General features: G+C 58.9%; 1 protein-coding gene across 1 annotated transcript in view; it reads right to left on the reverse strand.

Moving 5' to 3' along the window:
• The window catches only part of LOC119092226 (dynein heavy chain 7, axonemal-like), a 60,389-nt gene that overhangs the window by 15,340 nt on the left and 19,073 nt on the right, over positions 1-25,976 (reverse strand). The window contains 29 exon segments of the mRNA XM_037215200.1: positions 3,137-3,342; positions 3,912-4,071; positions 4,887-5,021; positions 5,314-5,600; positions 6,345-6,513; positions 6,957-7,092; positions 7,762-7,891; positions 8,215-8,301; positions 8,576-8,806; positions 9,156-9,316; positions 9,715-9,838; positions 10,206-10,310; positions 10,795-10,972; positions 11,450-11,568; positions 12,438-12,632; positions 13,067-13,257; positions 13,571-13,734; positions 13,979-14,157; positions 14,404-14,560; positions 15,663-15,868; positions 16,288-16,480; positions 16,602-16,768; positions 17,099-17,276; positions 17,942-18,149; positions 18,758-18,948; positions 20,194-20,426; positions 21,773-21,814; positions 21,816-21,960; positions 22,274-22,437. Coding sequence (XP_037071095.1) covers positions 3,137-3,342; positions 3,912-4,071; positions 4,887-5,021; positions 5,314-5,600; positions 6,345-6,513; positions 6,957-7,092; positions 7,762-7,891; positions 8,215-8,301; positions 8,576-8,806; positions 9,156-9,316; positions 9,715-9,838; positions 10,206-10,310; positions 10,795-10,972; positions 11,450-11,568; positions 12,438-12,632; positions 13,067-13,257; positions 13,571-13,734; positions 13,979-14,157; positions 14,404-14,560; positions 15,663-15,868; positions 16,288-16,480; positions 16,602-16,768; positions 17,099-17,276; positions 17,942-18,149; positions 18,758-18,948; positions 20,194-20,426; positions 21,773-21,814; positions 21,816-21,960; positions 22,274-22,437 — 4,841 coding nt within the window.

The raw sequence follows: 25,976 nt of genomic DNA on the forward strand, positions 1-25,976 counted from the left end.
TACCTGAATTGCTAAAATTTACCTTTGTTACGCTTGAAGTAAGGAAGAAACAACGTGGCGTGGCATTTTAGTCACGCTTCAAACACGGAACATGTCATGTTAAATATTACGTTTTCTTTGGATTTTCCGTGTGCTGCTGGGACTATGCCGAGAAATGCACAAATTTTATCCACAAGCCTTAGAACCCTCTTGTGAGATTTTCAAGTTTGGGCTTGAAAAAAGTATGAAGGGGAGCATGGTGGTACTATCTTATTACATAAAAAACACAACTAAAAACGGCGCGAGAGCTTACATTTCTCAAAGCAAGTTCACGAGAACAGATTTAGTGAGCAGAGCATCTTCGCCCGCCACCCAAGTGTTTATCACACAAAGTCCATGATGCCGAGGTGTACCGGCCATCGCTCAGCCGCGCCTCTGGCTGTCGCCAGGGTGCACGCCAGAGAGACAGCAGCACCGACCGGCGCCCGTCCCGGACAGGTGAGTCTGGCCGGCGTGGCCATCATCGAAGACAGGCGTTCACCCTGGGCGCGCAGGATCATCTGGCTGCTGCTGCTCACCGTCGCCCTGCTCGGCCTCACCGCGGGCGTATGCGAGAGCTTCTCCCGCTACACGAGCCCCAAAATCAGGCGCGTGTGGAACGGCACGTCATCGACGGAGCTGGACTTCCCGTCCTTCACCATCTGCCACGCCGACGGTCTGAAGAAGAGCGTCGTGCTCAATATGACGCGGCCCAACACGACACTCAGGGAGTGGTACGACCGCGGTCTGGAACTGTTCCGCTGGGAGGAGTTTGACCTGGAGCAGTTGGTCAGCAGCGGCTCCTACAGCTGGGGGGAGATGGTCAGCGGCTGCTGGATGCTCCGGCAGAACTGTTCCGAGGCGGGGCTGGTATCGGCGGTCTACTCGCGACGCTTCGGGTGGTGTCACACGTTCACGCCTCGCGGCAGCGTGTTGCGCACGTTCCTGAAACCGCATCTGATCATCTCGATGTGGGAGTCGGACCCGACGGTGGTAGCGCGCGAGCACCCGGGCTGGGTGGTGGCGCTGCATCCGCGCCACCTGCCGTTCAGCGACGTGGCCGCCGTCCAGGGCCTGGTCACCCTGCTGGAGGTGCCGCGGGGCTGCCACACCGACGTCCTCTTCCAGAAGGAGCAGAGCACGCACCTCGACCTCCCACACGCGCCCTGCTCGAGCAGCCGGGTGACCGCCAGCGAAGTTGTCGGCTGCTATAAGGACTGTCTGCATGAGCGCACGCAGACGGGACTGAACACCAGTGCAGAGGTGTGCTCCCCGCCGTGGGTCGTCCAGCGTCGCGGCGGAGCCGGCTGCACCTCCTACCAACAGTTCTTGGCCAGCTCGCGAGAAGCTCGCTGCTTCCTGAACAACTCGTGCTCCGAGTTCGACATGCTGCAGGAGCTGCTGGCGTGCCATCAGTGCCGCGACCCCTGCGACGTGGAGGCCTACACCCCGCTGAGCCTCTCTCGGCTGGACATGAGCGTGTCGCCGATGGCGACCCGCTACCCGGGCCACCTGGCCAGCGGCATCCGCGCCCTGCTCACCATGCGCATGAGTCACACCATGTACCACATGCGCGAGCAGTGGGACTACACGCTCGCCTCGCTCTTCTCTGACGTGGGCGGCTACGTCGGCCTGCTGGTCGGAGGCTCGCTGCTGACGCTGGCCGAGGTGGTCGACTGCATCGTCATGAAGCGCTGCTGCTAGTTCGGCGGAGCGCACGGGCCGCGGCCGCCTCCTGGACGTGCCCGCGTCGCGCCCCGAGGTGCTACGCCGCCCCAAGCGGGCGCGCGACGGACGCGCTCGACTGGGGCTCGACCGGCCTACACGAGCCGTGGCTCACAAGCACCAGCCACGCACGGACGAGGCCGGCATGGACTGCTGCTGGTGGGCCGACCACTCCCGCGGGGGCTCAGCGTAAGCCACAGCCAGTGAATCAGTCACTCCTGGATAGGCCGGCGAGACGTATAAGTGACATTCTCTTGTTTGACCAAGCCACCAATACGCCACCAAACCTTCAACGCAGCTGATCACGCCACATGCCGCTTAGATGCAATGCACGACAGTAAGGTGAAGACCAGTAGATGGCCGCCTTCACGGCAGTAAGGTGAAGACCAGCAGATGGCCGCCTTCACGGCAGTAAGGTGAAGACCAGCGATGGCCGCCTTCACCCACTCCCACATAAAGCATCAAGCTTTTATCACGCTAACTACACACGCAGTTTTCGAGGCTTCCTTTACGACCTGAATGAGGTGGCGTATGCTAAATCGATGCGCGAGAATTTGCATTTAAAGCGAAATCTGATGTAGTTTTATGTCTCTGTAGTTACATTCATACTAAGCAAGTACAATGCATGCAAATGAATAGACGAGTCACCCCTGGCCCTTGGCATCAGTCACCCTAACATTTAAACGTCATACATGTACTGAAACTTTGCACCTGAGCTTGGCTCTTCTTCCTACATGTTCACTTATGTGCGCGCCTACATGTGCACAGCGCTTCTATGTTTACTTAATTATCCGCGTACTGCATATTACACTTAAAACATCCACTGCAGCCTCTCATTCTTTACTTGAACCGCCACACAAAGCTCTATTAAAACAACCATTTAGGCCGTCAAAACGTTTTATTCTGAGCAATCTCTTCTACCCCCTCAAGCTTTTAAATTCATTGACCTCTTGACCTATCGACTACATCTCAATTGTTTTCCTGTCCCTGTAACCGTCAAACATACTGTGCCTCGAACCTGGCAGGCGCTAGCGGCCCGGACAACCCAGCTTCATTGACAGTGATCAACTGTCATAGCGGCTCGCACGCTCAATGCTTGCCTAATACGTCTAAGCATGACGAAACTCATGTGACTGACGTACTTCATGCCCCAAAAGGGACGGCATAAAACCTATTTCATTTGGCGGCCAATCGCATCTCTGTTCGCTCTTTACCCGCGTGGACTATGCGCGTGTTCTGTCTAGAGTCCGCGCTGATATTGAGACCAACATTCTCCTTCAACCAAAGAGGTCAAATGCAACGACTAAACAAAACGGGCTTTTATCCACGCCACTGGACATGATCCCTAGCCCGCCGGCAGCGACACCGCCCCCGTAACCCGGCGGCGTCTCACCTGCTCTCGATGCTGTTCACGTAGAGGTTGACGAACCACGAAAGGCTGTACTGGTACATGGGGTCGATGTTGGGCAGATCCGTGATGGAGAAGAAGAGGACGGACGAGTGGCTGGCCATCGGCCGGTACTCCAGGCGCGACACCTCGATCGTCTTCTCCGTCTTCTTTGCCACCACCTGTTTCTTGTTGATCTCGTCAGAGATGGCCTGGGGCAGGGTACAGAAAGACGGCTTCGTCAGCGTGGCACAGGGCTGTGTTGGACGGCTGCAGCGACGCTTAGAACACGTAAGGATGAGTCAGCGCGGCCTGGGGTAGCCAAGGACTCGCTGCTCAGTAAGAGGTTATTGTGCCACAGTCTGGTAACAACAATTGACGCACAAAACACAGACAAATTCTAATACACACCCAGAGAGCGCTGATTTCAATCTATAAAAACCCGCAGACCGAGGCATTTTTACTTAGGACAGCACAGCAAGGTACCAAGCGCAATGCCACGCAAACTATGCCAGGCTATGAAGGCGTCACGGCGCGATCGCAGCCAGCGGGGTGGCGCGACATCGTCTGCTGCCGTGAGCCGGCGGGCTGCGACCGCTCCCTCTAGCCCGAGCTCACACGCTCCTGGTTCGCCAGCAACGGCGCGGCTCATGGACCGCAGCGCGCCCCCGGCGGAGGACGGGGCGACGCGGAATGGCACGTGAAATGAGCGGCACCGTGTCGGAATGGCACCGCTCCGAGGCCGGCAGCGGTGCCGGCCCGACCTACGCTGACGCCTGACCTTGGACGAGTCGAGGACTTGGATGGCAGTTTCGTCCTCCAGAATGTTGCCCTCTGACTGGGAGAGCGTGTGCAGGATCTTGTCCTCGACCTCCTTCAGGGCGCGGTTGTTGTTGGCCGTCTGCACGATCAGGGCCTGGCGCTCGGCCTCCAGCTCAGGGCTGGCGGACGGCCGATCAACAGTCTCACCGCCACCGACAGCATTCTCCGAACGTTTTGAAAATTGTGAAGGTTTCAAGCGGCGTAAGCTGATTGTTTTCAGCGCGCATCCAAGAATGCTGAGCATTTCTGTTCAGTTCACGCATTTCACCTATCGAATAATGGACTGAAGTCACTTAACATCATGCAAAATCCTGCAGAAATGTTTGAAAAATTATCACATGTCCACATTGCAGCAGTGAACACCTTTGTGAACGGTGCAAAATGCAAACTTAGTCACCTCACACAGACTAGCACCCGGCATACCAAAGACGACGAGAGCTTCTCGAGGTCAACTACGGTGATCGTCGTAAACCGATCAATATCCCATCAGACGTCGAGAAGACATTACCAAACAAGGGTCGGGCGCCAGACCGGTTCCTGGGCGGCAACGAACCCCTCAAAGAAAGCAGTTTGTTTGCTTTCGCTTTGGCGCGCTGGAATTTGGAGCAGTGAGTGCTAAGCCGGCCCAAGCACCACGCCCGCTCCAGTTTTCAAACTTATACACCGGCTCATGGAGCAAAGACCGGACGGCGCGACTGGTTCGGAGGGGACGCAGGACGGACGCAGCGGACCACGGACCATGCCCAGACACGCCGTAGCGATGGGACCAAGCCCGGCCACGCCACGCGAACAGTGAGCAGTTGCTCTCACAGCCCGACAGTGAACCAAACCGCCTAGGCCCATGTCAGCGGGGAATGTGGGACCACCTACGGCGGCCGCGCTACCGGCGTCGCCCTTGCCCAGCGCTGCCACTGCCACCGCCGCCGGCACGTACCGCTCCTTAGCCACCACAATGCCGAGCAGCTGGTCCTCGAGTCCCTCGGGCGTGATCATGAAGTTGAGCAGCGTCACCTTGGTCGATATCTCGGGCAGGTAGTGCGGGTTGCGCAGCTTCGTCGTGATGAAGAACCTGCCGGCGCGCGCCCAGTCGGGGTCTTCACCTGTTCCGGGCAGTGTCACGCCACGACCAGATCTGACAGGGAACACTTCACTGTGGCCCATGAGGTCGGCGGCACCAATCAGCTTCAATAGCCGGCACGTGCAATGACCCACGCTAAGCTACGGTCGCTAATGCCCACCACCTGGCCGCGCCAACACCGAAACACCGCGCCTCCGTCTCGCCGGCTGTGAGCCGCGACGGCTCGTGCCGACGACTCCGGTCCGATGCGCTCGGCACGATCCAGACGCCGACACCGACCCACCTGAAGTCGGGCGAGTACTCGATGATCGCCTCGCCCAGCTTGATCATCTCGACGCCGCCCTGCTTGAAGGTCTGGCGCAGCAGCAGCGGCTCCAGCGACGGGTCCAGCTCCTCCGCCACGTTCTCCAGCAGGATCGGGTTGCCAAACTGAATGGCGTTCTCCAGGGCGCGGCTGAAGTCCGAGTCCGACAGCTTGACGACAGCCATCTTGTTGTCGCGTTCGTTGTTCTTGATCCACTTGTTGGCCTGACCCTGGGGGTCTATCATCAGCGGCCATCGCCGGGACACCTGCGGGAGGTCACGACAGGTCAAACTACACACCCACCCACCGGGAGCAGTAACATCGTGACACCCGCCGGAGGTCACGACAGGTCAAACCAAACACCCACCCACCGGGAGCAGTGATATCGTGACACCCACCGGAGGTCACGACAGGTCAAACCAAACACCCACCCACCGGGAGCAGTGACATCGTGACACCCGTCAGAGGTAACGACAGGTCAAACCAAACACCCACCCACCGGGAGCAGTGACATCGTGACACCCGTCAGAGGTAACGACAGGTCAAACCAAACACCCACCCACCGGGAGCAGTGACATCGTGACAACCCGTCAGAGGTAACGACAGGTCAAACCAAACACCCACCCACCGGGAGCAGTGACATCGTGACACCCGTCAGAGGTAACGACAGGTCAAACCAAACACCCACCCACCGGGAGCAGTGACATCGTGACACCCACCGGAGGTCACGACAGGTCAAACCAAACACCCACCCACCGGGAGCAGTGACATCGTGACACCCGTCAGAGGTAACGACAGGTCAAACCAAACACCCACCCAGCAGGAGCATTAACACCATGACCCCTGCCAAAGGTCACGACAGGTCAAACAACACACCCACCCAGCGGGAGCAGCAACACCCTGACACCCGCCGAGGGTCAAGCCGGGTAAGTTTCAGTGACGAGACACGTTGACGAGCCTCGCTGGGGGTGCTCCGAGCACCACGACGGCGACCACTCTCCGGCACTTACCTGGGTGATGACAGCGTTATCAATGGAGAACGAGTCCTTGGGCAGTCCGTTGATGTTCCACGCCTGTATGGTGATAGGCGAACCCAGCGTCTTGCTGACGCTGAAGTCGTCCGAGAGCTTCAGCTTCTTGGAGCCGACATGTTTGAGCCAGTCCTGCAGGCATGCGTCTCTGTGCACGGACAGGCGCGTCGTTAGGAACGCGGCACGTCCCACAGCCATCAGACATGTAATGCATCTAGGTCAGTAGAACCAAAGTTGTCGGTACCCTACGTACCAACGAGCCAACCTCTCTCTGCTGTAAACGGCGCCAAGTTCATGTTGCGAGCTCTGGAAAAATATCTCAGAACTCGGTAAAAGCTGGATGTTGTTAACTTAATATCGCATTTCGTGACATTTTTCCCCCAAACTTTCGCGACCGGTAATTCCACGGGTTCGCAAATATGTGCAGAACAAAATTCTTTCAGGCCTGAAGGCGCTCTGATGCCATATCGGAAGCATCAAAGCTTATAACACTGGCTCACTGCGGCGCGGACGGCGCCGGCAGTCGGCGCCGACGGCCGTCGGGACGCCTCCCGCCCAGAGCCGGCACTCCGCCGTCGGGTGCGAACTGACCTGAAGTTGGCCGTGTAGGGCCCCAGGTAGGCGATGGCGCCCGAAGAGACGAGCACATCTCCCGTCAGGTTGCCGTACACGGCCAGCAGGTCGGCGGCGGCCGTCGACCAGCGGTCCTTCTCACCGCCCAGACCGCCTGGCCGGGAGAGGTGGATCAGCGGGAGTCATTCGCCGACACATGTCACAGTCACTCCTGACCTCACATACCACGCCTGGCCGATTCCAGTAAAGAGATAACGACTCGTGGCGGTTTTAGCAGTTATCACGGTCGCACCCTAGCGTCGTAGCTAGAAAACACCGTCGTAACGAAATTTCACAATGTGACATGCATTCTGGTCTTTCCGTCCCGCCCAATCCCTGTTTCACAGAGAGCGGCGTTGGCTCCGCCTTGGGCGAATCATGTTAATTTTCCTCTGGCTGAAGTGGACGAGGGGATGGGCCAGCTGCCCAGCACTGGCCAGCGGAAACGGAGCTGGACCAGCTGCTCAGTAGTAGCCAGCGGACACGGGGCTGGACCAGCTGACCAGCAGTGGCCAGCGGACAAGGGGCTGGACCAGCTGGCCAGCAGTGGCCAGCGGACACGGGGCTGGACCAGCTGACCAGCAGTGGCCAGCGGATAAGGGGCCAGACCAGCTGACCAGTAGCAGCCAGCGGACAAGGGTCTGGACCAGCTGACCAGTAGTAGCCAGCGGACAAGGGGCTGGACCAGCTGGCCAGCAGTGGCCAGCGGATAAGGGGCTGGACCAGCTGACCAGCGCTGGGCGGCGGACACCAGCTGACACGGCCGCCTCGGGCCGGCCGTTACCGATCAGCTTCTGAGCGCGCTCCAGCTTCATCTCGCACAGCTGCACCTCTTCGGTGAGGTGCTGCTTGCGCTCGCACGCCTCCTGGTACTGGTCCTTGAGCTGCTGCAGCCGGGCCTCCAGTGTTGCCACCTGTCGACACGGGCCGCGATCATGGCGCCACCTGGTGCCAGACAGGCGGCTGTGCAGGCGGTCCGGAGGCGCATCAGCCACCAAAACACCGGCGAGTGAGCTCGATCACATCACAGAGCACCCGGGACAGTGTCGGTTGGAATGGGAGTGACGTTGATAACGTACGCTCCGACGTAGGCACCATGGGTAAGGCTGCCGACTGAAGGTACATTGCAAACGCCGGTCCCTGAGCGTGTCTCTGGTGCGTGAGATCAAGCGCGGCGGCCCGGGAGAGTCAGACTCGGCAGCTGCAGCAGCGGCGCGCCGCGCCAGCGCCGACTAACCTCGGCTCGCTTCTCGTCCAGGATCGCCATGGTCTCGGCCAGCTCCGCCTCGGCCTGCGCCAGATTCGCCTTCTTTGGCGCCACGATCTGTCAACAGGAGAGGCGGCACTATAGAACTAACCGCGCATGAGAGAAGACACTTGAACAGACATCGGCTGCAGAGAAAGCAAGGCCAACGCCCCCAAAGCAAGAACTTGGTGCCTCCTCCTGCGAGCAGTGAGAACATGCAGCCTCCCTCCCGCCAACGGGAACTTGGAGACCCCTTCCCTAGGGCACTGCTATCAGGCCCACTCGTGCAGCCCTCACGAACAGCGTGTGGCACATCCGCGCCGTCGATGTGCGCCGCAGGAGACGCGCTGACCTTGGCGACCCGGTCGTAGCTCTCCATGGCCTTGACCCACTTGCAGAGCCCCTCGGCGGCGCTGGACGCCTTGGCCACCACGGCCGGCACGAACAGCGGGTCCTTCATGTACTCGCGCCGAATGCGCTCGATCACGGCCGGCGGAATGTTGTCCTTGTCGTACTCGCGCAGCGACGTCAGGAACGCAGTGTCCGTCAGGATCTTCAGGCTGGGCCCCCAGTAGTCGTTCATCTGCCGGGTGGCGGCGGTCAGCCGGCCGATGGCGCAGACGCAGCGCGGCGGCGACACCCTCAGTCGGTGACGCTGCGGCTACCGAACGGTCTACAGGCGGCGGACGCGCCGCCGGCTCTACAGCACTCGACGGTGGTGGGGCGAAACCAACATGACCTTTGGTAAAGCAGAAGCGATCGTAGGCGGTACACAATAGCGCCGCTCCTGTGCGGTAGAAAAAGACGAACAAAACCCGCCACATGAAGGTAGCACCGTCAATGCACACCCATGACCGAGTACAAGGCCGGGCATGCGTCACAGAGCACGTCACTATCCCGGTGCGCGTCCCACCTGACCACGCCGGACCCACCTTCTGTCCGGGCTTCTTGGGGTCGTTGACTCGGTCAGGCTTCACCTCCTTCATGACGCAGACGGCGGCCATGACCACCTTAACAGCGGCCGGCGGGTTCTTCATGGACTTCACCAGCGTGATGTCGGCGGGCTTCAGCGTATCCAGCGCCGCCAGAGCGGCTACACGCGCGCGAGAACAGGAACGAGGCGTCAGCACCGCGCGAGACCTCGTCAACAATGTGATATTCGAAGGCCCATGATAACGTGCACTGCGGCGATAACGAGTTAGGCTGATAAGAAAAGTCGTAGAGCACTCTCATCAGGAAAGCGAAAATCATGGATCCAGGGGCAGCTAACACTTTCCAAGAATGAGGGATGAGAAAGACGACGAGCTAGACGGCTCTGAAGACGACTCCTGCCTTAGTGGAAGCGTTTGCTGACTTTTCAATACACACGACATCTGACAGCACCGTTTGAGCAAACGTTTACTCTGACACGCGGCCAGCGTAACCGTGTGTGATGAACAACCAGCGTTAGTAGCGTCGCACAATGCCGCTTCAGTGCGAGTGTTTCCTGACCTTCCAGCGCGGGCAGTGCCTCGGCCAGGTCCGCCTCACACTCCTCCTTCAGCTTGGTGGCCGCCTCTGCCTTCACATTGGCCGCCGTTTCGTCCTCCTTCACCTTGGCAGACATCTCGGCCACCTGGTGTGCGGACCGACGTCAGAAAATCGGATACAAAAGCGGTGGCAGGCTCGGTGCAGATGGATCGTAACATGGCGCTCTACCGCACGCCACATTGCGGAAGCGATAGACATCCGGGGCCATGCCGTCACTTTACACTGTCAACTCCTAGAAGTGGCCATCGACCTCACCGCCGGTGTGATGTGTGAGGAGCGCGAACTACCAGTAAAGCATGGATTGCCAGGGCTTCGCCAGAGCGTCAGTGGCGACACACGCGAACGGACGAAGGCACACCAGAAACGCCTACGAGTGACCCTCCGGGACCTATCGGCGCCGCCAGTCGCTGCCCCGGCGGCGGCGGCGGCGGCGACGGCGACAGTCAGCTGACCTGGGCTGACTCTATCTCGATAACGCGGACCATCTCCTCTGTCTCGTGCGCGGCCGCCACCAGCTTGGGCTGCAGCGCCTCCAGCTCCACCTGCATGTCGTGCACCTGGAACACACCGCGCACGCGCTGCTGAACTGGACGCGCAGTCAGGTCTCCGTTGAGCCACACTACGCACGCTACTCAGCACACCTGCTGACCCAGACACTACCAACTTATAGTACTTGACAGAGGCACAACGCGAATTTACCATAAGACGCCACGCGTGGCATGCAATACGGGACCACTGTCGTTCCCATCACACCGCGCAAGCCCTGGCCTTTATTGCAAACATGCCACCCGAGGTTCCGGCTACACCGGGCCGTTGTGCGACGCAGCAGCATCCCCAACATGTGCAGCATCCACCGTCCTGCACAGAGCACGACCCCGCGGCGACCGCCGCCAGCCCCAGCACACCTGCTCCAGAGCAGCTCAGGAGCCCAGCCGATGGGCAGCCCATGTCAAGAGGCCCAACAGAGCAGGGAGATGTGCCAACCCCTGTCTTGATGTGTCGGGAGCGACGCTGACGGCGGGGACGGCAGGGCTTTTTCACCTGGGATGCGGCGAAGGCCAGCTTGTTGAGGCCACCCAGATACCGGTTGCGGGCTTCGCTGGTCTCCCGCTGCCGCTGTGAGATGAGCTTGCGGAAGGCGTGGATCTGGTCCAGGAAGGAGGACGGTGTGATGTAGACGCGGCGACCCAACGTGGCCAGGAACCGGACGCCCATGTCCCTGGCGCGCAGCGGGTCAGGGCACGTCAACAGCTGGAACCGATCGCGACGACACGGAAGATCTGTATATGCTCGCCCATGTGAGACGGAGGCCTGCTCTGGACGCAAGCAATACCTGGTCGCACTCCCTGGGCACCTGGTACCTGGCGGTTACACGGCGGCCACCCTGATGCGTAGGATGGCCGCCGTGTCACCAAACATAAAGGAGTACACCATCAATTCATTCGACACACCGAGTTTAGCCCGTTCATACAACAGAAACCGGCCCCGCGCTTCAACATTGATATGAATGACAGATAAATGGAAGTAATCCCTGCAAAACACGAGCATATATTCCAAAGAATACGGGCGACGATGCTTCGTTTTTCATCATGAATCGTGATGATTTCGTTGCTAGACTCGGACTGCAGCCGGAGAGGTCACGGGTACCCCTATAGGCCAACCGGCACGCGATAGCCGGCTGCGACGCGTTACGCACATGGCCGACTTGTTGAAGTACTTGCAGACGTCGATGGTGGCCAGCTTGACGTCATCCTCCAGATCCACGGCCTCCAGGAACTTTTGAGCCACACGCTCCAATGCCTCCTCCGGCCAGGGCTGTGGATAGGGTAGCGTCATCTGAGGCCAAACCCGGGCAGAGGACGTGCCCCCTCCGGCCAGGACAGGGTCAACCGAGGCTAGACCCGGGCAGAGGACGTGCTCCCTCCAGCCAGGACAGGGTCAACTGAGGCCAGATCCGGGCAAAGGACGTGCTTCCTCCAGCCAGGACAGGGTCAACTGAGGCCAGATCCGGGCAAAGGACGTATCTCCCTCCGACCAGGACAGGGTCAACCGAGGCCAGACCCAGGCAGAGGACGTGCCCCTTCCGACCAGGACAGGGTCAACCGAGGCCAGATCCGGGCAGAGGACGTGCCCCCTCCGGCCAGGACAGGGTCAACCGAGACCAAATCCGGGCAAAGGACGTACCTACCTCCGGCCAGGACAGGGTCAACCGAGGCCAGATCCGGGCAGAGGACGTACCCCCTCCGGCCAGGACAGGGCCAACCGAGACCAGACCCGGGTGGAGGACGTACCTCCTCCGGCCAGGACAGGGTCAACCGAGACCAGATCCGGGCAGAGGACGTACCCCCTCCAGCCAGGACAAGGTCAACCGAGGCCAGATCCGGGCAGGGGACGTACCCCTCCGGCCAGAACAGGGTCAACCGAGGCCAGATCCGTGCATAAGCGGCAGTGCAGGCATAAATACACATCTGGTGGCCAGCGCTACCTACAGCACAAACGCTTTTAAACAAATGTACAATGAGTAGTTAACGAACGTCTGATACGCAGGTACGTGATATGGACATTTTGCAGGGCTGGGTTTGGACACTGCACATGCTAATACGCCTGTGCAGCTAGCCGGCAATTCACATAGCACAAATCCTGTGCAAGTATCAGAGCTGACCCCAATGGACCGGCGGACCGACCTGGAACCAGTCGATGGTGCAACAGTTCACCAGCGAGGGGAACTGGCGCAGCCGATTGCGGAAGGCGTCTCCGATCGGGCTGAAGGCGATGACAATGTGAAACAAGTCGCGACATCTCTGGATGAAGAAGGCGAAAAGCTGCAACGGGCTGATGTCGGCATTCTTTTTTCCTCCAGTCGCCAGGTTTCGTACCAACTGGAAACAAGGGAAGTACAGAGAGTCGCACGTCTTCTCGTCTTCAAATGCAGTTCCCTTTCTTGCTTGGTGCACCTAATGCGTTGCACGCTAGAATGCTGTGGGGATTTGAAGGTTATCAAAAACTCACGCGGGAAATCATATAGATCGACCTACGCGGCTGAGTAAAGTGGTCGACAGACCAAACCGCTGACTGATACCGTGTTTATGAGGTGCCCTCCCCCCCCCCCCCCCCCCTCCATCCAAAGTCCATCCGTTCCAGGCCGCCACGCCAAATCTAGGCCTTGTCTGACATTTTCCCTCCTGCCTGATGGATTCTATCCTGCCCCCCCCCCCCCCCCAGCTCAAGGATTGCTGCGACCCAATCCGCCAGATCTCCTGCTCTACTTCCAGCCCGCACACGGTCTCCACCTCGCCCAGCCGCCGCCGCTCACCTCCATGACCTCCTGCTTCTCGTCCGGTGGGAAGAGGTTGGGCACCTCGCCCGAATTGAGCAGCGAGTCGATGTCCTCGAGGAAGGACTCCTCCTTGATCTGCGAGTCGGTCAGCAGGAAGACGGTGGGCTTGCCGAGTCCGCCGGCGCCGCGCAGTGTGGCCTTGATGTCGTCGCGCCACTCCTGGCGGCCTGGAGCCGGCCGCCGTTACCGACACGGCCCGTGGCCCACACACTGGCCGCCGGCCTGGGCTCACCGCCGCAATGGCCACAGACTGTCTGGTACGGTGACGTCAACTGCGCGGCAGCTGGGCAGCGCCCACGGCACTCTCATTACCTCGTCAGCGCAGGAAAGGAGCCACTTCAACAAATGTCCCGGCATACGGCTGTATACTAGGCCTTACTAAATGTCATTAGGTCATTTCTGGCAGAGCGGGAGCGGCCATAAGCAAGCCCAGCGCCGCGTACAACCGGGGCGGTTTCATCCCCCGCGCACAGCACCTACCGTACTGTTTGCTGATCTCAGGCTGGAACAGCTGGAACTGTGCCATGGAGGCGGCCAGCCGCGTCAGCGACTGGCGCCCAGAGCCGCCCACGCCCACCAGCAGCGCGTTGCCACCGGGCGTCGAGAGCACGCGGCAGATGCGCGACAGGTGCTCCAGCACGTACCTGACGACGGGGACGCGTGCCAATCAGGTACCGCCCGACGGGGGACGCTGGAGGTCCGACACGTGGCGCCGGACGCAGCGAGCTCCGGCGCAATCGGCGGCAGAGGGCACGCACGGTCCGACACAGACCCGCCGGGACGGAGGGAAATGTGCGACGGGTGTTACCAGCAAGCGACCCAACGGTAGACCGCTCTCGGACAGAGAAGACGTCGCCGCTCTGCGAGGCGTCGCCCGTCACAGCGCACCTGAAGAGCACCAGGTCCATGCCGGTCTTGTGCGTCATGTTGTATTCCTGCAGCGACTGCGTGCAGACCTCGAGCAGCCGGTCGAGGTCAGTGACTTCCTCGTATTTGCGCTCCTCCGGGAGCAGGTCGGGGTCCATGTAGTCACCGAACATCAGACTGTTGAGACCCTCCTCGGTCACCTGGGCAGCAGGCGGCTCGTGGAAATGGCCAGTACCAATGCGAAATGCGTGAAAGAATAGGAAGCCCGCTATGGTATAACACACGTCAAAGGCGGGCGCAGCATGGACAATGCCACAGGACAGAATCCCCCGGCGAGCACACTAAAACCTCAGACCTCATCAAAGGCGGCGGAAGCGCACTGTGCATGGCTAGAATAGGGGAGGGGGGGGGGGGGGGGGGGGAGGGGGAGGAGCGGGCCGGCGCACCTGTCCTGATGACGTACTCAGCCGCTCGAACACAGCGTCGAATGTGTCCTTGAAGTGGTTCTTGACGCACTCCCGAACCAGCTGATACAGCCAGGTGCGGTCTGAGGCCTCCACCAGCCGATCGTAGAACACACGGTACACCTCGTGCACCCACAGCCTGCAACACCGCGGCGGAGGCCGGTCAGCCCGCCAGCCCCGGTCTGGCAAGGAACGTGGCCAGCCTGCTAGCTCCATTCTGGCAGGGAACGTTGTCAGCCCATCAGCTCCAGTCTGGCAGGGAACGTGGTCAGCCCGCCAGCCCCGGTCTGGCAGGGAACGTGGCCAGCCCGCCAGCTCCAGTCTGGCAGGGAACGTGGTCGGCTCGCCAGCCCCAGTCTGGCAGGGAACGTGGCCAGCCTGCCAGCTCCAGTCTGGCAGGGAACGTGGTCAGCCCGCCAGCCCCGGTCTGGCAGGGAACGTGGCCAGCCCGCCAGCTCCAGTCTGGCAGGGAACGTGGTCAGCCTGCCAGCCCCGGTCTGGCAAGGAACGGGGCCAGCCTGCTAGCTCCATTCTGGCAGGGAACGTTGTCAGCCCATCAGCTCCAGTCTGGCAGGGAACGTGGTCAGCCCGCCAGCCCCAGTCTGGCAGGGAACGTGGCCAGCCCGCCAGCCCCAGTCTGGCAGGAAACGTGGTCAGCCCGCCAGCCCCAGTCTGGCAGGGAACGTGGTCAGCCCGTCAGCCCTAGTCTGGCAGGAAACGTGGTCAGCCCGCCAGCCCCAGTCTGGCAGGGAACGTGGTCAGCCCGTCAGCCCCAGTCTGGCAGGGAACGTAGTCAACCCGCCAGCCCCAGTCTGGCAGGAAACGTGGTCAGCCCGCCAGCCCCAGTCTGGCAGGGAACGTGGTCAGCCCGTCAGCCCCGGTCTGGCAGGGAACGTAGTCAACCCGCCAGCCCCGGTCTGGCAGGGAACGTGGTAAGCCCGCCAGCTCCTGCCCACTCCCAGTCGGGCAGGAAAGGTCGTTCGCCGGGCAATGTCGCCCTCGCTTGACACCGACGTTTGAACGAGATGCGGAGCGCGATGTCGGAACAGAAACACATGAGACGCGACTGTCAACAACAGGGGGCGATGCGGAACGGAATAAATGGGGGGAAGAAAGCATTACTTTTGACTGGCCAACTACCGCAATGTGTTCCCGCACGACCGGCTTTCTGTAACTGCTGTTTGCAACGACTTGCCTGTCCCGCGCGCAGCTAGAAGGCCCTCTGTTCGCGCGCTACGTACCGGGTAAAGACGCGCTTGTTGTCGACCGACTCTTTTTTGACGAGCGTACAGCCGAGCACCACCCGAGCCAGGTCGCGCAGGTTGAACGTGTAGTGCGATTTGGTGGGCGTGGGTAGCAGGTTGGACATGGCGGCCGAGTACACCTCGATGGTGGCCGCCACGATGGCCGACGCCTGGCTAAACATGTCGGCCGAGAAGCCGCAGTTCTGGCGGTGGGGGGCAGCGTCGTCAACGTCAGGGGGGGGGGGGGGGGGCAGGGCGGCGCCAGACACCCTGCCGCCCAGGTGCAGGCCCAGGTGGTGACGGCAGCCAAAGGTCGCGACAAGACAGAGGCAAGGACACACGGTCCCGCGGACGAAGCTGGCCTGTCCTGCACCGTCAGCTCATCTCACAAGCTCGGATCTGACCAGGCCTCTTCTTTCCCTATGGTCGAAGCACGCCAGTCTTGTATGGGTGTTTTCGAGGCGTGTTGGGACGATCGAGGATAACACCAATCGGGTCAAAAACTGTTACTGTTTGCACAAATACAGCCAAAGCATAAAAAGCAAGGCGACACCAACTGCGTGGAAAGACTCGCGCACCCGTTCTTTCACACAAGCTGCGCAACAAGACAATTGAGGGTTACCCTCATGTAGACGGAGAGCAGGGAGGTGAAGATGCGACTCATCGTGGCCTCCGAGAAAGAGTTGATGGAGACAACGTTGAAGTGACGCAGGAAGCGAGGGGTGATTTCCTGACGACTTCCGCCCGGCGGCCCCATGGCACACAGAAACTGTACATTCTCCATGAATATCTTGGTGCAGTCTTTGCGGTCGTACCTGCGGGGGACGCAAAATGTTGAAGAGCGTCACAACAGGTGCAGAGGATATAACCGTCAGTGTCCTCGTAACACCCAGAATGTATCCAGCACCCAGCACCCTGCAAACGAGCCCCACCCACCAGTTGCCGTGGTCCAGGAACTGGCGCAGCAGCTCGATCGGGGGCTGCGCACCGTAGATCTCTCGCACCGGCATGTTCACGTCGTCGACGAATATGACGCAGCGCCTGCCGAGCGGCGGCGCGTATAGGCCTCGCTTCCGTTTGTCCAGGCGCGACATGATGAGGTCCTGGCGGCGCGCCACAGGCCCGACGTCAGGGCCCCGACGGCGCTTTGTGATGGGTCGATACGGACGGCGGCGATCAACCCGCAATCCTCCGCATTTACACAATCAATAAACCGGCCACACAATCATATAACCTAGCAAACACACTATCAACATCGGGCTCATAAAGCAATGTGAATCAGTCTATTCAACATTTTCCGGTATTTTCAACCTCAGGTCTGCATTATGTTCACATGTGCACATTTCAACACCATTACACTGACCAGGGAACGTTAACACAGCCGCGAAAAGCCTCCATGTCTGCAGTGGACCGCAGCTTTTTCGCGTCCTCACCTGCGTCTGGTTGGCGGTCGTCTGGGCGGAGAAAGTGACGAAGAAAGGAATGAAACTCTCCGGGTCGAGCTGGTGCATGAGCTTGTTCTGCACGTACGCACTCTTACCCGTGCCCGTGGGACCGACGATCAGAAGGGGATGGCGATGGCGAATGCACAAATCCATCAGGTAGGTGTACCTGCCGCACACCACACCGCCACCCACGTCAAACCGCGCGTTGGTGGCAGACGGCCAAACACAACGGCGATGCACGACGAGCTCGCTTAAGCAGCGACGCGGAAGGTCGCCGACCCGCGGCCCGGGCGCCACTGGCACGGCAAGGCTAAACCGATAGTGTTGAATAACACAGCGTGTTCGTTTGTTCATGTGCGTGTGTGCATGGCGACAAGAGTCCAGTTTTCTGGTATAAAGTCCTGTTTTCAGTGGGGCGGTGGTGCCCCCCCCCCCCCCCGAAACATCCTGCGATCTTTGAAGAATCGGAGAGACACCTCGCACGACATATATCAAAAGTCAGGACCACGTATGTGTACGCAAGGGTCGGCGTTAAATTACCCTGACTACTGAGTGCCCGCTGACCACAGGGTCACGCCACTGACAACAACCGTCAGAGCCGGCTTCCCACTCCATCATGTTAGCCCACATCATGATAATCATGAAACTATCGAGTGATACACGTCAACTCAGGCTACGACCATAACTGTCGCATCCTCCCCCCCCCCCTCACCCCCGCCAGTCGCGACAGGCCCGGTTCAGCACGCGGCGTACGAGGCTGGGACCGGGCACCCGTGTTCCCCGGCCCGGGTCACTCGCTCCGGCGCCCGCGCTAGCGCCGCCGGCTCTCACCGGGCCGTGTCGATGGTCGGCACGATGGTGGCTCGGATGTTCTTGACCTCGGCGCCCGCGTGCTCGGCGGCGCGCGCCAGCTCGTTCCAGGAGCGCCACTGGCCGCGCGCCTTGTACTCGTAGTAATAGTCGTACACGGAGCCGTCCGGCGGCATCGGTACGTCCACCTTGCCCAGCTCGGCCGGCACCGGGTACGCCTCGTCCAGGCCTGGGCGCGCGCCGACGTACGGTCACAGCGCGCCGGCCTTGCCGCGGTTCGCCGCGGCCTTCTACCCCGGAGCGGCGGGGCACGTGGAGATGTCCGGCGACGAGGGCGCGTAGTGCACGGGCACGACGAGCGTCAGGACGAACTCACATGCATGGATAATGACGGGAGAGAAAGCCGGGTCATCACAGCGGTCTCACACGGTTGGCATTCAACTGCAAAGGCAGCAGAGGGCTCAGCCATACCATCATATACGACTCACAGGTCCGCTGCACTGACGACACCGGGCGCTACCCCGCTCCCCCCCCCCCCCCCTCCCGCAGGTCCGTTGCACCGACGACACTCGGTGCTGCCCCGCCCTCCCCTCCCTACAGGTGCGCTACGCTGACGACACCCGGTGCTGCCCAGCTCCCCTCCCCCACGGGTCCAATGCGTCAGGACGACACCCAGTGCTGTTCCGCTTCAGCCCCCCCCCCCCTCACAGGTCCGCTGCGTCGACGACATCCGGTTCTGCCCCCCCCCCCCCCCACCACCGAGCGTATCCTGTCGCACACGCGCCCGGACCCCTTCAAACGCCGCCGGCCGTCCTCGGCCATCCCGACGCCACACACCTGCGTGCAGGTTCTTGAAGAACTCGTCAAACTTCTGGCGGCTGGCATCGTCCAGCACGCCACCGACCGACCAGACCGTGGCGAACACGACAGACGAGAGTAGCCAGGTGCGCAGGTGCTTCTCGCGGTCCTTCTCCTTGCAGTCGGCCAGCGTGTCCGTCACAGTCATCTCCACCAGGTTCATCAGGGAGCTGCCGGCCGCACGCCGCGACCGACCGTCAGCGTTTGGCACCGCTTACTAAATGATGCCGGTATTGCTTCCGGATTGACTGTTTTCAACGTGCGTAAATGACTACAAAACAAAGACGAATGACACAATGATTTGATAACAAATATCCATTCTTCTGCATACACTGCAAATGTAAAAAAAAACATTCTTCTTGTTTGGAGCGCTATGCAAACTCCAAACAAGAAGAAGGCGCTGATTAAGAAGCCTTTAAAGCAGCGCAGACAAGACCAGCGTGTTGCGCATGAAACGTCCTCGCATCCAGGGACGTGGGAAAACTTGCAGGAGAATGCGTGACAACGCGTCCACTTAAGCGACATTTCCATTCTCATCCTATTCTTCAGCCGGCCGCCGACAGCCCGCGGACTTGGCCAAGGAGCCCGAGACCCGGGTACGCGTGACCGGTGGCCAAGCGTCTGGGACCGGAACCGGGACCGGGACAGGCCCCGGAGCCCGAGACCCGGGGAAACGTGACCGTTGGCCGAGCGGCTGGGATCGGAAACGGGACTGGGACAGGCCCCGGAGCCCGAGACCCGGGAAAACGTGACCGTTGGCCGAGCGGCTGGGATCGGAAACGGGACTGGGACAGGCCACGGAGCCAGAGACCCGGGAAAACGTGACCGTTGGCCGAGCGGCTGGGATCGGAAACGGGACCGGTTCAGGCCACGGAGGCCGAAACGAGACGAGGCGAAGCGTCACCGCGGCCGGGACCCGTCAGCACAGCACAGCACGTCGGCACGTGTCACAGCACGTCGGCACTGACCACGTGTCCGGTCTTCATGGGCACACAGTGACCGGACTCCGGACGAAATGGGCTCGGTATGTACCTCACTTGACTTCACAATGAAGAACAGTTTAAACAAGTCCAAATCTCGGAAGCCTAACGAGCAATTTCCTCGAGCATCAGCCACACTGCTATCGTCGGGAGTGGACAGATACTGGTCTAATGTTTTGAAGATGCGTCACAACGGTGTAGCTTTTTAGATATAAACATCACTTCACGTCTTACCTTGTCCTCGCCAAGGTCACCAGTGCACATCGACATTGTGGCTCTGAGCCGAATGAGCGCCGGGTGGCCATATTCGAGCTGGGAATGGACTGGCGTGTCCTTATAGAAAATGGACCCCAGGTGACCGTGAGCCAACTAATGGCTCTCATGGGGCCCCCGGCGGGTCGCGAGGCGCTGGGCGCCGCCCGTCAGTTGGCTTACCGAGCCAGGTTGCTGGCGCTGGTTGGCACCACCTCGCGGCAGTGGTGGCGCATGAAGTCGTAGCTGTTGTCGAAGAGCCAGACGATGGCAGCGCTGAGGTAGTCGGCCACAGTGGGATCGGCTGCCCAGCTGGGGTCCAGCTGCGCCTGCCAGGAGGTCAGCAGCGGCCGCCAGCCCAGAGAGCGCGGCTCCACGTAGATCATGCCGCAGCGCGACACGGTAGCCGGCGACGCCTGCGGCCAGGCAGGCGTCACGGCGGGGAGCGGGCAGCAGCATCCGCCGCGACCGGCAGAGGCACTCGGCAGAGGGGACGGACGATCATGGAGGGGGAGCGGACAGCAGTATCCGCCGCGACGGGCAGAGACACTCAGATGAGGGGACGGACGATCACGGTAGGGAGCGGGCAGCAGCATCCGCCACGACGGCAGAGGCACTCGGCAGAGGGGACGATCATGGAGGGGAGCGGACAGCAGCATCCGCCGCGACCGGCAGAGGCACTCGGCAGAGGGGACGATCATGGAGGGGAGCGGACAGCAGCATCCGCCGCGACCGGCAGAGGCACTCGGCAGGGGACGATCATGGGGGGGAGCGGACAGCAGCATCCGCCGCGATCGGCGGAGGCACTCGGCAGAGGAGACGGACGATCATGGAGGAGGAGCGCACAGCAGTATCCCCGCGCGACGGCAGAGACACTCAGATGAGGGGACGGACGATCACGGTAGGGGGAGCGGGCAGCAGCATCCGCCGCGACGGGCAGAGACACTCGGCAGAGGGTCAGACGATCACGGAGGGGGGGGGGGAGGACGGACAGCAGTACCCGCCGCGACGGGAACAGATACTCAGCGGCGGGGACGAAAGCTTAATCGCGACGAGAGCGGGCGCGGCGGGCATTTGTCGGAGACACAGAGCGCCAGGTCATATAGGAGACACAGCGGGACATTGGAGCACGGCACGTGACAGGAAGAAGGGAGAACCTCAACAGGGCAACGCAATAGTCCATGGAAACACACATAGTGACAGAGCGACGGCACATGGTAAAACAGGAGAAAGCCACGGAGCTCTTGCATCTTTGTATTTCATTTTGAGGTCTACTCCAGCCATTCAGTATATCTAAAAACGAAATAATGCCATTCCTACGGGATCGGTGTCAAAGCTTAGTGCGTCCCGCCAGAGTTCAGCTGCCTTATGGCTTGCTCATGTACTGCGTTCGTGCGTAATCTCATATTCAAAAGAAATATGTGCTGATCAGCTACCTAAAGCCTAGTGTGTGTACAATAAGGTGGATTGGACAGCATGCTCTGAAGGGCGTTGTCATGTCTACAATACAGCTAGGTCCTATTCTTGCTACGCCCATATGCCATCGCAATCTCCGGCGTCAAGTGGAGGAAAGGGAGCCAGAAACAGCACCGGCGGCAAGCTATAGACATGCTCTTTCCGCGATCCATATGAGAGAAAAGGCATGCTTCATGGCACATCCCACACAGCATCACATTTCATCATGTAGCGCGCCATCCTTGACAGTGGGAAAGCTGAACGGGCCGCCGATCACGGCCTTCCAGCGCCTGACGACTGGCCTCACCTGAGAGAGATCCATCACCTCGAAGATGAGCGACATGGAGGGCCGACATCTGGATCACCTCTCCCGACATCAGGCACAGCTTCTTGTTGTCGTCCAGCACCGTGTTCATGTTCTCGATCCAGACGGCGTCCACCGGGCCGTCGAAGATCACCCACTGTCGGTCCGGCAGTTCGCTGCTGGCCATCTGTCTGTGGCCGAGCCGTACGCAGCGCACGGTCAGAGGCATCCAGCACACCGCCATTCACGAAACAAGAATTAAATTGCTTTAAAAGTGCCACCGTTTTTACGCAGCGTGATATACTTGGTCGCGACGAGGCATCCCATTTCAGCTTAGAGCAGTTCAATTCATCCACATGTAGCACACGAGGGTGTACTGCGTAGTATCTGGGAGAGTTCATGGCGCAAAATGCTTAAACGCTGCGCAGCGTATTCCCGACATAACTCTACAGCATGGCTCATGTTACTTCACACCACAGGTGGTAGTGATGGCAGCGTGCTGACCTGAACATGGTGGCGCACACCCCGTCCGTCCACTCGTGCGACACGGGGTCAAACTGTCCGTACAGCTGGCCCATGGTGATAGCCTTGGGATTCATCCAGCCCATCTGAACCTTCAGTTCATCCTCACCCTTGTCACGCATCAGGCCGAGTGTTTGCGCCAACACCTGATGGCAGAGATGGCTTCTGTGAACACGACACGGCATATGAGAAGCTACTCCTGTGAAGGTGCGCGTGTGGGGAGGGAGGAGAGGAAGAGGCGACCTGGACTGATCACAGTGGACGTCTGAACCAGCTATCGAGGTAATGAAGAACGTCGGATGGCAACATAATCACATTTGACCTAGATGACAATGCGTTCGATGCAAACATTTTGCAAAACAAATGGTCCCAGACCATATCAGATCAGTGATCTATTGCACCACCGCCCATCGTTTACGAATCAAATGTAATTCTATGTGTTATGAAAATGCATGGTTGATATGGACACGAAATTGATTCAGACAACTTTACGTTTATTTTGTCAAAAAGGCCATTCTTCGCTCTGACAAGTCATCTGATATATCTTTTGTTCACAAGCACCAGTACCGAAATTGCTCGACGACTCAACAATTCTATTTTTCTTGAACTTTATCACTGCGTGGCTAATCCAATGACAGGATTTCAATAAAGTTATCAGGGTGTCGTTCATGCCTTGGTGACTTTGAAATAACCCTCCCGAAATAGTCCACTCATCTCCGCGGGCGTATAGCTCAGAAACCAGAGGGATTCAGGTCGTAAGAAGAGCAGAGCTATGAACTGCACAAAATAATCTTCATGATGGCTATTTCAGTTCAAAATCCCATAAAATGTGGAACACTCCCTTTAACACGTCCTAATACGGGGGGCGGGAGACGGCTTCACGCGACCCCAAAAGTTTTCTGAGGATTTCTATCCCACATGTGGTGCAATCGAGCCCAAATGTTTGGTCACCTATGGAGCATTCATTGCACGCACTTCGCCAAAAATATGTCTCTACAATCTCTATCTTCTGTGAAGCGACGTTTAAGGAACACTGCACAGCGATCCACGGCCGGCGTAGGCGGCGGGCGGCCACCGATGAATCCGCCGATCGCGCCTGGCGGACAGATACTTTCACATTCACGGAGTTCTCTGTCATGAATCTACGCTTAGAACACGCAAAACTATATACCAGTGTACACAACACGAAACAAAGGATATGGCTGTTTGAGTTAAAAGTTGCCACATTGCATGGTTTCGTAACTTCGGGCGTCAAAAGCTGCAATAGTTCTATTTTCAGTAAAAAAAATGTCCTTTGACTTGGCCTAGTGGGGCCAATAATCAAAATAAGACCAAATACACCATCAACCGCAAGATCCTGTTGAGGCCAATCTACTGGTCTTTTCCGTGAGGTTCTTTATTTCTTAGTTCCGAAACAGAAGGGAGGGAGTCGTATCCCCCCCTCCCCCCCTTGGAAGTCCGTGTGATGAAAAACGGTTATTCGGGAGGACGAGGGTTAAACAAACAGTGGGACAAAGAAACAATAAATGAGTTCATACTTTTATCATCAATTTCTCGTCAGCTATTCCTCGGGGACAGTTTTCCCATTTCGTAATTACTTGGGAAATTACTTGGGCCGTGGAGCGCCTGTCATCACTCCCACCGACTGCCGGAACGCCCGTTATCACTCCCACCAACTGCCGGAGCGCCCGTTATCACCCCCCACCAACTGCCGGAGCGCCCGCTATCCCTCCCACCACTATGCCCACGTTCGGGTCGCACTGAGCATCGAGTACTGTTTGCAACCATCACGTTAAGGTAGCATGCCACAGGGTGCGGAAGGCGCCAGAAAACAAGCAACAAACAAACAACAATCCAGGTTTCAAACAATCCAGGAAAACAAACAATCCAGGTTTACAGATCACGGCGTTTTCCAAATCCGCTTCACAAATTCGTCCAAGCGCTAAATGCAGTTTAAAGTGTCGCCGGACATTTCATTATTTGGACCATGCTTGGCCAGTGCCTCGACCCCTCGCCCATGCTGCGATGTCAAACGGAACCTTATGGTTGCTATGAATTGTGCATTCATGCTTGCAAATCAATGATGCAGTGTATCCGTTAATCCAATCAGCAAATTGGACAGGGGTGCGTGGGCTTTTAAACCATATATGCTTACAAACTTGACGTTGTAATATATGGATTCCCGTGCACAAAAAACATAGTAGACAGGATAGTGGACATTAAAGTCAACCGGAATGTTAATAACAGAGCAAAATAAAAATGCCCAACTCTGTACGAATCTGAATGGGCAAGGACAGCCTAATAGACTCAAAAGAACCCCAACTACCGGCCGTTCAAAAGGACCCCAACTGCTGGCGCTCCAAAGGGTCCCAAGTATCATCCAAACCACAAGGTCCATTACAGCAGCGCCTGCAGCAATTGTGGTGATCCCATAGCAGGTTTTGAAGCAAGCTTAGCAAATCATCCACTGTTTGTTAGAAGGGACGTTATCCATAAACATATCGCAAATGTTGATCCCACGGACTTCGCACCAACTGGTCACTTGTCTTTCCCCAATCACTGCACGAGTGTAAAACAGCGTAAGTACTCAGTGTTTAATTCGTGATGACAAACAGCACACCCATCACATTTGCTTGTATTAGCTGTACGGAAACACAAAATACATTCCTCCGGAAAACGATAAATTGCATCTAATCCAACAAAAACACCTCCAGACCGATGACAACCGTGACAGATCGGGAATACACACGTGACACATACGTCGGCGCTCATCACAACGCGCCGCGTGCGAGGCTCGATAGGCCGTCAGCATCCTTTCACAAGCACAGCGCCGTCTATCAAAGTGGTCAGCTGACCGCGCGCGACTCGGACGGGCCACGCGGTCACGACGGTCAGCGCCGTCTATCCAGATGGTCAGCTGACCGCACACGACTCGGACGGGCCACGCGGTCACGCCAGTCAGCGCCGTCTATCCAGATGGTCAGCTGACCGCGCACGACTTGGACGGGTCACGCGGTCACGACGGTCAGCGCCATCTATCCAGATGGTCAGCTGACCGCACACGACTTGGACGGGCCACGCGGTCACGACGGTCAGCGCCGTCTATCCAGATGGTCAGCTGACCGCGCACGACTCGGACGGGCCACAAGGTCGCGCCGGCTGGCTTCACCGCCGCCACAGCACTGCGTGCCAAGAAATGTAGTAGCTCAAGAAGCCCCGTCACACGCGTGATAACAAGGGCGGCATCCCGCCCGCCACACTAGCCGTGGGTCACCGAACGCTACAGGAACGCTTACCAGACGACAGAGCATGCACAATCGCGTTCCATCCACCGCTAACTCTTGGGGCCCTGTGAACATGACCGGTCAGATGAAGACCTCTCAACACGTCAAGCTTTGTAACCACGGCTGATCACTTCGTGCCTGCGCTAAACACTGGAGATCGTTATCCCGCCACCCGACTGGCGCTTGATAGGGTGTGCCATACAACGGAGTGCGGTGCAAGAGCGTTAACCAAGTTTGGGCGACTCGCAAAGGACAGCATCCAACGGAGTGCTAGCGCTGGTTCTGTGCAGCGTTTCTCCACGGTCGCTGGGTAAGCTGAGCTGAATGTTCGCAAAGCGGCCATCAGATATATCGCCGATATCGATGTCCGGTCTTGAGCTGTCAATGACATTTTTCCATAC

This window comes from Pollicipes pollicipes, unplaced genomic scaffold (genome assembly GCF_011947565.3).
Source record: "Pollicipes pollicipes isolate AB1234 unplaced genomic scaffold, Ppol_2.1 Scaffold_3447;HRSCAF=4054_pilon_pilon_pilon, whole genome shotgun sequence".
Taxonomy (NCBI): domain Eukaryota; kingdom Metazoa; phylum Arthropoda; class Thecostraca; order Pollicipedomorpha; family Pollicipedidae; genus Pollicipes; species Pollicipes pollicipes.